This window comes from Dermochelys coriacea, chromosome 2 (genome assembly GCF_009764565.3).
Source record: "Dermochelys coriacea isolate rDerCor1 chromosome 2, rDerCor1.pri.v4, whole genome shotgun sequence".
Classification (NCBI taxonomy): Eukaryota; Metazoa; Chordata; order Testudines; family Dermochelyidae; genus Dermochelys; species Dermochelys coriacea.
In genome coordinates this window covers 205,319,975-205,333,714 of record NC_050069.1, presented here as the reverse complement: position 1 = coordinate 205,333,714, position 13,740 = coordinate 205,319,975, and the positions used below count along the sequence as shown (strand labels likewise).

Here is a 13,740-nt window from a genome sequence, read left to right as displayed (position 1 = left end):
ATCCTATTTGATGGTGATCAGGCTTCTTTCTTTTCTATATGAGATTGTGCCATTTGTCATTTTTCTTTTTTGCATTTATATTCCAAAGACACTGTTATAAAAGGGCATGTTTTCTTTTGGATGGGTGAAACAAAATGATGTTAAAGAATCAATGGCTGTCATTCCTTTTTGACATGTTTAATCAGGAATTAGTGGTCCTCTAGTTCAGTTTGGATCGTTTTAGTTAAGGAAATCTTAGGCTCTTATTGTTTGTGGTACCATCATTGATACATAGGCTTTTAAGGAACCATGCAATTTTTCCCTGTTTTTAATTTTATTTTCTAGTGTTTTAAAGGTTTCCTGGAAAGAAAGAAAAATAGCTCTTGCCTTCTTATATTATGATGTATAAAGAAGGGCTGAAAAATTCAGAGATCATTTGGTGAGGGAAGGATTTTTCTTTGCTTATGTTAGGTTACAAATATAAGGAATGTCAAGTCTTGTCCTTCATCAGAACCAAAGAACATCTTCTAGAGGTTTCTTATATGTACAGTAACTCCTCACTTAACGAAACATTAACTGGGACGTCATTATTAGGTCATTGGTCTATTAGAGAACATACTCCTCTTATGTCCTGCAGTGTTCCCTTAGAATGATGTTTGGCTCCCGCTGCTCCGCCCACCCAGTGCTCCTGCCGGGGAGTGGGATGAGGGCACGGGGGCTTGCCCCGTTCTGCCTGCCCGGTGCTCCTACCGGAATCCACTTGCCCCAACTCCACTCCCCTCTGGAACGCCGGACAGGCAGAGTGCAGCAAGCCCCCATGTCCCGACCCTGCTGTGCCCCTGCCTCAACCAAGCTTCACAATCATCATTGGTGAGTACAGTATTAAATAGATTGTTTAAAGTTATTTAAAACTTATACAGTGTATGTATGGAATGTCTTTTTTCTGGTGAAAAAAATTTCCCTGGAACCTAACCCTCCCTGTTTACATTAATTCTTATGCGCAAATTGGATTCGCTTAAAGTTGCATTTTTCAAGAACATAACTAGGATGTTAAGTGAGGAGTTGCTGTATTGTGAACTTCCCTACACTTTTGATTTAAGGGGTGAAAGTGCTGCATCTTTAACATACAATTTTTTTCTTCTATTTTGTAATGAATTAGTTTAAATAAGTTAACAAACGAGTTGTAAATATTCTGAATATAAATAACTTGCTTTCTCCATTAATAAGGTTTCACTACTAGAGTGATTCTATATCTTTTTTTTGAATTTCAATGTGGCTGGGAAGTGGAGGTATGTTAAGGGATGAGGATTGGTTAGCTTGAAGAGAGTATGAAGAACTATGCAGGGCAAGTAAAGGAAGAAGGGTTCAGTGCTGCTACCTCAACTTTCTGGAACATCTGGGAAATTATTTTTTCCCATGCTTAATTTATTCTTAGTTGTTACATGTTGTCACTTGATTTCTGACCGGTTAGAAACTGGTCAGTTCAAATCTCCTGTTTAGCTGTATATTCTATGTAATTAGCTTCCCTCTCCACATTACCTTGCTTGGTTTTTGTAATCCTTTGGAAAGATTAGTGGAGGATATTTCTGTGTTGCAGTAATGTGGATGAGTACACTAACTATACATACTCAAAGATATAGCATAAGTAGCAAATGCAAGAAAGAGGGGCTGAAACTTTGTCCTCTTTCAATGAGATCCAGATTAAAAGACCCAGACATTCTTTTTTATTTTTTTCTCCTGCCAAAACTTGATCTGGGCCAGTTGGTTACTCTTATGGATGGTGAGAATCTTCTTTGAAGGTCCTTGATCACCCTACATCAAACTTAGTTTTCTGCACTAACTTACTTCTGAGTAATAATTAAAATTCCAGTGTTTTGTCAAAAATGTAGGCCAAAGAACAACTCAGGGGGGGCGTTGGGGAGGGAACGGGAGAAGGGATGTCAAAAGTCTATGCACATTTCCTGCACTAAGACCTTTACATAAGAGAAACATTTAAATAGCCTACCTGACACTTGTCTCGTTATCCAGTGTGACTGCATTTCCTGTTTAATATTGTCTATTAAAGTGGAAAAGAAAAGTACACTTTAACTTTGTTTTAAGTTGGCAAGTGTCCTGTTGTTTTACTGGACAGTAGACATGTTCAAATGTTGTTTTATGGAGAAATTCATTTCCTGCCATGTGTTTTAAATTAGAGCAAGACTGGTTAAAGTTTCATTTGTTAAATTATTTGATCTTGTACAGATGAGAAATGGCACAATCACGTGTTGTAGGAAACATCAGACTGGGAGAGCTAATGTAGTAGATGGCATTAAACATTTTTTTAAATGCTTTACAGCCTAAGACATAGACTGGCCTATTTACTAAATTAGTTATAGTAATTCTGTTTTGCTGAATTTTCAACAATAACTAAAAAGTCTGTAGGGGAAGGAGGATGGACAGGTATCATGCAAGTTAGCTGTTAATATTATTATAAAACAAGAATTGTATGTTTTGATACACATTGCTGACAGTCTGTTTGTATCCCTGTATTACTGAACATTAGTATGATTGTTTTATCCTGTAGATCAGGGTGGGCAAACTTTTTGGCCCAAGGGCCACATCAGGTTTCTGAAATTGTATGGAGGGCTGGTTAGGGAAGGCTGTGCCTCCCCAAACAGTCAGATGTGGACCAGCCCCCGCCCCCATCCAACCCCCCCCTGCTTCTCACCCCCTGATGGCTCCCCCAGGACTCCTGCCTCATCCAACCCCCCCCAGTTCCCTGTCCCCTGATGGCCCCCCTGGAACCCCTGCCCCATCCAACCATCCCTTCTCCCTGACTGCCCCTGGAACCCCTGTCCCTGATTGCCCCCTGCCCTATCCAACCCCCCCTCTCCTTCCTGACTGCCCCCCCTGGACCCCCATCCTCTGACCACCCCGACCCATATCAACACCCCAGACCACCACCCCAAACTCTCCTGCCCCCTTACCGTAGTGTGTTTGTGGAGAAAGCATTGATGATCCTGCAACAGGATCAACTTGCCCATTGAAGTAAACAGGAGGGTTCAGCCTATGACAGCCTCCATTGTAAGATCTGCCCCTTATTTAATATAGGGTTATTCGTCGTAGCTTGTCATTAGCCTTTTAGCTGTAATATTTAGTAAGTCAGAACTATGGGTTTCAGGTACCCCACTCACAACCAGAGTCTTTGCTTTCTGCCAGCAAGAAAAATATGCTTGTATAAAAGTTTCCCTCCATTCTCAGTGACATATTTGGCCTTGGGCAAAATGCTGTTATGTCACAAGTGGTCTCATCGAAACACAGAAGTTCATTATTTAGCTCCCTTTAGTGTTCAGCCATTTATTGGATGATCGAGTAGGATCACTTTCCCAAATGCTAAATATCTCAGGTTTTTGATTGTTTTAAGAAATCTTTTATTTTAGGAGGTATTGTGGTGGTTAAAGCATAAACACGTACCCTAGAATGAGGTTAGTTTCTGCCAGAATCAGGTATAGATGAGAGTTTGGGTACAGTGAGGCAACATATATTAAATTAGATATTTGCAACTGGATGGCATGTATTCATTGAAGAAGAAAATCAGAAAAAATAAACTGAGGTTTAAAATAGGAAACACAGCATGAAAACAAAACACTGTAGTGATGCTGGCCACTGAACAACATTTTTAACTGTAGCTTTTCCCCCACCAAGCCTCAGAAGTAGGACTCAAGATTTCCAAAATATTTTATTACTGACCATGCAAATAATGGTTTCTTAGCTTCTCTGGTAATTGATCCACATTATGTCTGTAGGTTCCATAATGTAAATGTGTAAATTCATGGCTAGATGCAGGTTAAACTGCATCTTGTACAATAAGCAGTCCTATGACATGAGGCAAGGGGAAAGATATGCCACTAATGTTGTGGAGATTCCAGTGACCATAGTGATTAAATTCTGTTTGACTGACTGAAATGGAAACAAGTAAATATATTAATCTACAAGTGAAAAGTAAGTTTTCATTCAGAGCTACTGAAAAAACAGATTGAATTAAATAAAATCACAAGTTTAGGTTTGTTTTTTCTTCGGTCATTTTATATATCCAGTTATTTATGTAGAATAAATACTCACTCCAAACTTCTCCCTGTGATACTAGTCAGTTACTAGTCTCCTTTTAAAGGTTGCCTTTGTCAACATTTTTTACTTGAAGATTTTCTACCCATTTGTTTTGATGACTTTTTTTGCTCTCAAAACCAAAAATAAACTAGGCTTTACTTCGTTTCAGTCAAAACATTTTTATGTTGCTGGGCCAAGATTTTCAAAAATGACTAGTGATTCTGGGTGCCCGTCTTTATATGGTAAAGGGGTTTGTTTTCCAGTGTGCTCAGTGCCCACTTCATGCAAATAATGCCCCCTTAAAGTATCTTGAATTGGACACCCAAAATCCCACGTTTCCCTTAGACTGGTACTTACCATAGGTCTGTATAAATCAGATTTACACTTTTTGGTAAACTGGAAGGAATACTTTTACAGTTAGAAGTGAACTATTTACAGATAATTATTTCTGTCAGTTACACACTGAAGTTTGCAACAGAGAACCTAAGTGTAACATTATGAAGTAGTAAAAAAATAAAAGTTAAACTTTATTCTGAGGAGAAGAAGGATTATGGGTAAGGAATCGGGAACAAGCAATATATAAAGATCGCATTGTATTTGTTAAATGCACTAGACCAGGGTTTCTCAGAACAAATTATTTGGTGGCCTCAGAATGTGACCACCAACTCTTGCTGGTGGCCACTCTGACAATTTTTCGTAAAAGACTTGATTAACTTCAGGAAAAACATAAATATGCACATACACATCCAAAGCATTGCAATTCGTTTATTGGTAGCTAGTAAGTCTGCTGTGAAAAGCGATATTAACAAATATACAAGTATCACTTTTCACAGCAGACTTACTCAGCCCTGGCAAGTTTGGGGACAAATTAGGCCCTGGATGGGGGGTCAGGAGAGGTAGTGGGGGCAGGGAGGCAGCAGGGGGTTAGAACCCAAAGCCCTGGGGCCAGAGGACAGAGCCCAAAGCCACACAGCCATAGCCCACGGCTGGAGACTGAAGCCCCACAGCCGGAGCCTGCTGCCCCGCCACCCCAGGACTGAAGCCCAAAGCTTGAGTCCCACTGCTCCTGGGAAGGTAGGGAACTCACCAACTGCTTCTCTAGTGTTGTGCCCCAGATGTCTCCAGAGGGGGCAGGGCCCAACCCCTGCTGGCGACCCCAGAAACCAACACTAAGGTGGTGTATCTAAGAGCACTAGGAAGGGGGAGTAGCCACTCCTTCCCCATCACAGCCCAGGAGGCTGTGGCCACAAGAAAAGCCCCTGGTGGCCGCATGCAGCCATGTTTGAGAAATGCTGCACTAGACTGAGGGGAGAATGCTTATTCTGTGAACAATCTCATGATTCTTATTGGGAGATCTCTCCTTCAAAGATACCATTCTGAACAGATCTTAGGTATATTTTTATTTTCTGTTAGTGAAACAGTTTTACATAACTAGGTAACCCAGCAGTTTCCGAACAATGGGTCATGATCCCAAGTAGGTCACAGTAATCCTGAGTGTGGGGAAAAATGCCACTTTACAAAATGGCATCCTTCACATAGCATGACCTTCCATGTACCTTTTGTGCAAGGACACGCTGGGTGGAGGATGCCATTTTATGGCACAAATTGGCATCTTCAATGTGGCGTGACCTCACACTGTGTCCTCCATGTTCTCTGGTGTCATGGGAAGCAATACATCTGAAAATAGGGTCATACAGAGCGTAATGGTCAGTGCTTGTACTTGGAAGTATCACCTAGTGATTAGGGGCTGGGCCCTTCTTAATGCAGAGAGGGATGGTAGGGGAGCCCAGACCCTCCCACTCCACCAGGCTCTAGCCCAGGGCTTGTAAGGTTTCAGCATTCAGGAACATCTTAAGGCTGCCCTCCCTGGGACCTTTTCTACCACCCACTTTGTTTTCCAAGTTTTGCTCTCTTTTTCTATTACCTTTTCACAACAGAGTCTAGCAGATCAGCTCATCTTCTCTAAGAGTTGGCTTGTGCAGTACCCCTCCTCAGGAGCTAGCAGGGTGGCCTTCTCTCTGCCTCGTAAGCAACTCTCACCTTCTGAGTTGTTTGGCTTCCGTTTAAGCTCCACTTTAATTTGGAGCATGCTCTGCAGCTGCGGCTGGGCGGGGTCATCAGAGCACAGAATTGCTCTTTAAACCCTTCAGCTCTTGTATGCGGTTTCCCATCACACAGAAAAAGTTTGGGAACCACTGGTTTTAGCCCCAGATTCACCAAAGATCACCTCACATCCAATTTAGCAAGCACAGTAATAGTCCCACGAAAACTGATGGAACAAGGTACCTTGCTGAGTCAGGGCCATAGTGACTGTTTAGAGTAGTTCCATTTTAGAGATTTTTGGATATCTGAAGAGTCTTTATTTTGAAGATTACTTCACGATTTCCCTGTCATTCAGTTCACGCTATTTGGTGTGTGTGAATGTTGTACATTATAGATGTTCAAAAAAATAGCCAGATGGGGATAATGTTGCACGTTTGTATCTAGATCAGGGATGGGCAAATTTTTTGGCCTGAGGGCCACATTAGGGTTCCAAAACTGTATGGAGGGCCAGGTAGGGAAGGCTGTGCCTCCCCAAACTGCCTGGCCCCTGCCCCCTATCTGCCCCCTCCCACTTCCTGCCCCCTCCCGGGACCCCTGCTACTAACCGCCCCTCTGGGAACCCATCCCCTATTCAACCCCCCCGTCGCCTGACTGCCCCAACCCCTATTCACACCCCCGCTGCCTGACAGGCCCCTTGGGACTCCCATGACTATCCAACTGCCCCCTGCCCCTTATCCAACCCTCCCACTCCCCGCCACCTTACCATGCCATTCAGAGCACCAGGACTGGCATCCACGCCACCTGGCTGGAGCCAGCCACACCATCGTGCAGTCTAGAGCACTGGGGCAGGCCGGCGGCTTTCGCAGCCGCACTGCCTGGCAGGAGCTCACAGCTGCGCCACCCACAGCGCTAGCTGCACAGTAAACTGAGGCTGCAGAGAAGGGGGAACAGCAGGGGAGGGGCTGGGAGCAAGCCTCCCTGGCCAGGAGCTCAAGGCCAAGCAGGAGGGTCCCATGGGCTGGATGTGGCCGGCTGGCCGCAGTTTGCCCACCTCTGATCTAGATTTATTTATTTATTTATTTATTTATTTAAAAAAGAGGTAGCCAGTAATCTAGAATGTATATAGTTACATTATTTTAAGACAGATTAAATTGAATTTTATACACAGGTTTAGATTAACCCTGATTAAAATTTCCAAAAAATCTTGGAGTTGTAGTATACATTTAATGAGGTGTGGTTTTCTGTGTGTTTCCATTATTATTTTGCCACTGTGGTGGATACTTGTTAATGTTTTAAAATTATGAAAAGCTATAGTTAATGACTCATAATTTCCATGGACGGTCTCAAGCACATTTGCTGAAAATGACACCACTGTAATATAATGATTCATTCTCATTTCTCTAGGTTATATCTCCAGCAAAAGTGTGTGGTATCACCAATGAATCTGAAACAGTTAAAAGACTTCGCTTGGCTGTCACAAATAAGGATTTTACTTTTAAAGCAGGACAGTGGTAAGACTTCTCTCTGATTTTGTGGGGGAAAAATTGCTTACAGAAAGCCCAGGATGATGAAATGATAAAAGGAAGATACTGGGATAATACATCTCCATTATATTTATATAACATACTATTTTAGTCATAAATGCTATATAAAACAGCTGATAAATTCAACCTCATAATTGTAAACTATGCTTTATTAAATACATCTATATTTCATATAAATAGAAACAATAAAAATCAATATTTGCCAGTTTTCATTCCTTCAGTGATGACCTGTGGTTTATATCCATCAACTTTTTGCTATATGAACATCTTTACACACTACTTGTATTCCATTACTCTACCTGTACAGTGGAGCAGAGACTGAGTGCTGCAAATTTGAAAGTTAATTTTAATTTGGTTTTACAGTTTTATAATTAAAAAACCCCAAAAAGTAATGTTGACCTTTATCCCCCTAAAATTAGATCTGCTGGGTTAGTTTGGGTAGGCGTATACTTGAAAACAAACCCAATTCACTACTTAGGCCATTCTATGGATTAACTGTTGACACTTCCCAGGGATACCCAGGGCTTTAAGGCTCCTTGCTACCACCTGTCTTTATCATGAAGAAGCCTTGTCTGTGCCTTTTGGGGGTTAGCTCCCCAATTCTACTGGCCATGAGCAACACAAGTACTCCCCTCTAAGCCTTGCAAGTCCTGTAGTTACTCTACAGGTAGCAATTGGCACACACCAATCCTCTAGCCCTCTAATCATTTCACTGGAATGACCAGCCCCTCGTTCGCTGGATGCTTGCAGTGTTCACAGATTTGCTTCTTCCAAAGAAACAGTACACCCCAGTTTACCAGTTCCACCTCAGATTGCTGCTCTGCTGAACAGATATATTTAGATATATTTATGGTGAAATCAGGAATAAAAGTTTCTTTAACAAAGCATGGAGATTCAAAGTAATAGCAAATAGAAGTATTGGAAACAAAAATGGTTACATATAAAATAAAACTATAACATGCATGCTAGACCCTAAACATAATTAACAAGATATTTCATGTCTAATTAAATTTTGCTCACCCAAAAATTCTTGCAGCGATTTATAGCTAGGCTGGCTGTGATCCTACTTTTACGAGATAAGCATGCTGTCAGCTTGCCTTCTCGGTGAAGGACCTGGGGGTTTGCTTGCATCCAATATATAACAGACCCATCCTTTTTATTTATTCATAAACCAGAGCACCCCTCACCCAGGTGTATGTTGCCTTCTGGGAATTCACTCTTTTCTAGATTTTGCAAGCTCTTAGTTAACCTGTGGATCAGTAGGCAAATAGGCATCCATTGTGAGGTATACAACACACAGATGACCAGACAAGGACATAAGTGTCTGTTACCTCCTGCCTGAATGGAACATTTCTGTGTTATGTCATCTGTCTTAATTCAAGACCTCAAGAACGTAATTTTTAGTATAGATATATAACTCCTTAAATATTATCTTTGTGTACATTTTGCACGGAGTATGATGACCAGTGGGTGAACTATTATGCATACATCTGACGGATACCTGTAAAAACCTATGCACCCCCTGTGCCCTCTGGCAGTTGGCACCAAGCAGTCTCTGGGTCACAATTGCTATTTAAACAATGTTACAGTTTTAGGAGTGTTAGAATTTTTCAGGATCAGGAGGAATTTCATGTTTCAACTCAAATACTATTTTGTAGGATAAGTTTTATAATCTGGATCTCTCACTCTTGACAGTGAGAGACAAGGTGGATGAGGTAATATCTTTTATTGGATCAACTTCTGTTGGTGACAGAGAGAAGCTTTCAGGCTTACTCAGAGCTCTTCTTCGTTTCCCAGATCTGAAGAGGAGCTCTGTGTAAACTCGAAAACTTCTGTCACCAGCAGAAGGTGGTCCAATAAAATATATTGCCTCGCCCACCATGTCTCTCTGATATCCTGGGAGCAACACTGCAAACAACTCTTCACAGTGGTCCTTTAACTTTTTTTTTTTTTTTTTAAACTTCCTGTTGGTTTAGTCCAGCTGGAAACTGCTTTTGCTGGAATCAAAGTTTAACTGCTAGGGTGTTAACAGCATGTGTTACCAGTGTAGTCTTAATATCCAGACTCTTACATTTAGAACCAGAAAAACAAGATGTTGATTGCAATAATTTTTGTTTGTGGAGCAATTTGTTGCAGTTTTTGCACGTGTGGAGTGACGCATATTGAATTTTTGCTTTCCAGTTCTTCGAAAAACACATTTAACCATCAAAAACGTTTTAGCAATTATCACTCTGAAAAATGAAAGCTTTAATTATAATTACTCTTTTCATATTTTTTTTCTTTGAAAGTATTCTGAGGCTGTTTTTTGGCATGGCAACGTCTCTGTACTGGAAGCTATAAACTGAGGTCATGTTTTCTGAGGAACAGTGCCAAGAATCAACAATTTCCTGAATAGAAAAGCCTAACCATGTCGGTGACATACGATAGTGAGATGCCAGGAGCTAAAGTTTGTCTTCACAGCATAAACACAGAAAATGCAGCTTTCCTAATCTTAGTTTACATAAACAAAAAAGTTGATTTGTTGTCCCAGGATATAATAGACTTTTGTCGTCTATCAGGTTACAAGTAATTAAAATGAGATTTGTTGAGAAGAGATTTGTTGCTGTAATAAGGCATTTTGAATGTGACAGATTGTGCATGCATATGTTTGTTTGTAAGTATCATGAAGGACAAAGGACCAGTAACTTTTAACTCATCTTAATACTTCTAACTTCTTATTCCAGCAACTGTTGGATATTTATCTCTTTTCTGAATCTTTGACTTTAAAAACTTTTAAGAGACAAAGGAGGATATGTGACTGAGACATACCTACAAGTTTACAAATTCTCTTTCCTCTTTTTAAATGCAGCATCTTCCCTTATCTTGGCTTCCCCTTGTTGGATATATATATTTTTCTAGAATTACTCCGCTTAAACCATCACCAGTAGTGTATTACTTTGGAAGTCCTCCCATGTCTTCTCATACATGTTAAAGTAAGGCAAGCCTTCGGAAGCAGCAGTCAGTTTAAGATGATATACTACAACATAGTACATAGCCCACTAAAATGTCTGTTGTCTGTAGTGAGCTAGGTTTAAAACATTATATATTTTTTTAAAGTACACACTTGCATAAATACTATTTTAGAAGGTAAAATCTTTACTTAAAAGTCATGCTTTTTAATCATTTTTGTTTGACTTTAATATGATCTCAAACAGGGTTTTAAGAAACTAATAATTTCTGCTGTCCATAACCAGAATACTTACTTTGGCATGATTGTGGACCATGATTTGTGGTTTAAGTGCCCTCTATCCTAGTATGAGCATTCCAGTTTATTCCTTTCCTGTAAACAGTGGTACAGAGCTTTAGTATCCTCAGTTGAGATGTTCTTTGGTACAGTAAGTATTACAGCACAGAATTGGATCATCTTTACTCAACTTCCCAGTCTAATTACTTTAGAGCCTGTTTACCAGAGGTGCTCAGTACTGACATTTCCATTTGAAGGCAATGGGAGCAGCAGGCACTGAGGACATCTGAAATTCAAGCCCTTAATTTCTCTAGATTAGGTAGTTTCCTCAGGCCTCCTGTCCTGTAAAACAATGCATCTCAGCCTTTTCAGATTGGCAACCCAAAAAATGACGACAGTACATATACTATAAAAGAGTAAAATAAATGTATTAATGATAAGCCTATGTAACTTGTGTGTGTGTTTTTGAGAGACTGATGGAGAATACTTCTCTCTGAAGGGCAAGGGTGTGCTGTGAGTGGATATGAGAGTTTTTCTGTGCTTTAGATAATAAAATTGTCAGTGCCTTGCCTCCTAGCCTTCACCCAGCTGCCGTTTATAATCTTTTTTGGGATCACAACCCACCAGTTGAAAACACTGCTCAAAAACACCCATGCAATAGAAGTTAAACCACACTACTACCATCCTCATATAACTAGCCAATTTAATGATTCATTGTGCATTATCTGGGGCTATTAAAGAAGCTGACAGACATAATTTTGATCAGAACTGAATATTTACTTTACAGCATTTTGTGTGGGGTGTCATCTCAGGCCTTAATTGACTAATCAGTCATTCTACCATATTTAGCAGTCATTACCACTGTGCTCAGTTCACAAAGTGAGCAGCCCAACTGACTAACATAAAATTTATAATAAAAGAGTCCAAATTTTGGTGTTTGCAGCAGAGAAGTGGGAATGTTTTTGACTGCTTACATATTAAGGCATCTCTCTTTAGGATTTGAAAATCACCAATAGAAGATTCCGAGTTAAGACCTGATTTTCAGAGATGATGGAACATCACAACTCCCATTGACCTTGGTTGATGCTCATCACTTCTGAAAATTACCCCTAGTTTTCTGAAGTTATTTAAACTGAACTATGAGGTATCTGTCTCTTTTGTTTGTGAGTGCAGCTGGATGAAAATGGAAGACAAAGAATTTTAATGTTGTTGAGCATTGATTTTGACTTTTATCTGCTCTGAAAGTAACATGACCTTATTTTTCAATACGATGTGAAACACATTTACTAAGACTCCAAATTTTTTTAGTAGGCTTCTTATATTTTATAATATATTGTTGTTCTATAGCTTTACTAGCATCATTTTGGAATGATCCACATGCAGAGAGAACCCCTGATGGCAAAGGCTTGTCTTGTAACTTGCCAGCCACTGATATACCTAACATTTTACAACATGTTAATTTTTGAACTTTTAAGTTCTTAAGTGTGTGTTTTAAATTTAGTTTAGACCAACACACATTATAAGAATGCTTCTTGTACGTTATCAAAATGTTGTATGTCACTAGAGGGTGCTGCAGTTTAGCATGTAAAGCGGTATCGCTTATTTTAGTAGCTTTCATTTTTTGACATGTAAAAATAAATAGGTATGTAAAGAATTTTTTTATAGTCATTTCTTACTCTCAGAAGAATGCATGTGTATGCCATTAAAATCTGTTTTCCTAAATTAGTTTTCCAATCCCTTTCCCAGTAAGGTACAGTAGTTTGAAAATGAAAGGGAGTATCTGTGGTGCTGAAAATGGTGGGAACTGAGTCCTCTGGCTGGACCATATTGACTTTTTAAATACATAGCTAGACTTAAGTAAATGACTAATAATGTAAGATTATAGTACCCCTTTTTTATACATTGCAGTTAAGCCTCAAGAACAACCTAGAAATGTGCCAATATAATACAGATGTATTTTACTTTCTGGGAATCTGGAAATAAAAAGAAATAATCCTGTCCCTTTACATTCATAGGTGAAAAGAATTCTGATTTAATGGCATTACTCAAGCTGTGTGTTCGGATGCCAAATGCTTCTTATTGTTAAGCTAGTAATAAAAAGTGGTTACTCAACTTTGTAAAAAAAAAAAAAAAGTTTTGTTCAGTTATTTTGTTAATCAAAACATACAAATACAAAAACTGCTAGTGCACTGCCTCTGTTGGGTTCTGAACCTTATAGAAATCAAAATGCACACATTTTGGTAAATATAGAGTAGTTGAGATCAAGCCAACCGCTTTCTGTTGAAGGAAACTCGGTGAACATTCTCTCACATTGTTTTTAAAGTTCCTTTTATTTAACTGTTTCTTAGGGTAGATTTCTTTATCCCTGAAGTTGCCGTAGTTGGTGGATTCTCAATATGTTCCAGCCCTGGTCTACTGGAACAAGAGAGAGTATTGGAACTGGCAGTAAAACATACTGTACATCCTCCTGCTCACTGGATTCACACTCAGGTAAACGATATTTGCAGATGATGATTACACACTGAACAAGTCATTTTTCACTTAGAACTTGATTCTGTCCCCTTGAAGTCAGTAGCAAAACTCCCATTGACTTCAGTGAGTAGGATATGGGCCCTTACTAATACACAATTTCTAAACATCTCATTTAATTGGCCCTAACTTTCGTCATGAGTAAAATAATCTGCTTTGTAAGAGGTCGTGAAATAGCATAATTTGTGTGTGGTAACCTGAGTCTAAAGTTGTGATCTTCTAACTTGTTGGTGCCTCTCTTCTGAATCTGGCTCTTAGATACAGCTCTGTTATATTACATAGCTATATCTAACATCCTGTATTTGTCGAACTTTTCAGCAATCATGTTTAACTGAA

General features: G+C 39.7%; 1 protein-coding gene across 6 annotated transcripts in view; it reads left to right on the top strand.

Moving 5' to 3' along the window:
* The window catches only part of OXNAD1 (oxidoreductase NAD binding domain containing 1), a 42,089-nt gene that overhangs the window by 11,030 nt on the left and 17,319 nt on the right, over positions 1 to 13,740 (top strand). For all 6 annotated transcript variants that reach the window (XM_043509096.1, XM_043509099.1, XM_038391549.2 and 3 more), the window contains 2 exons: positions 7,513 to 7,619; positions 13,224 to 13,365. In XM_043509096.1, coding sequence (XP_043365031.1) covers positions 7,513 to 7,619; positions 13,224 to 13,365 — 249 coding nt within the window. The remainder of the gene's footprint in view (positions 1 to 7,512; positions 7,620 to 13,223; positions 13,366 to 13,740) is intronic.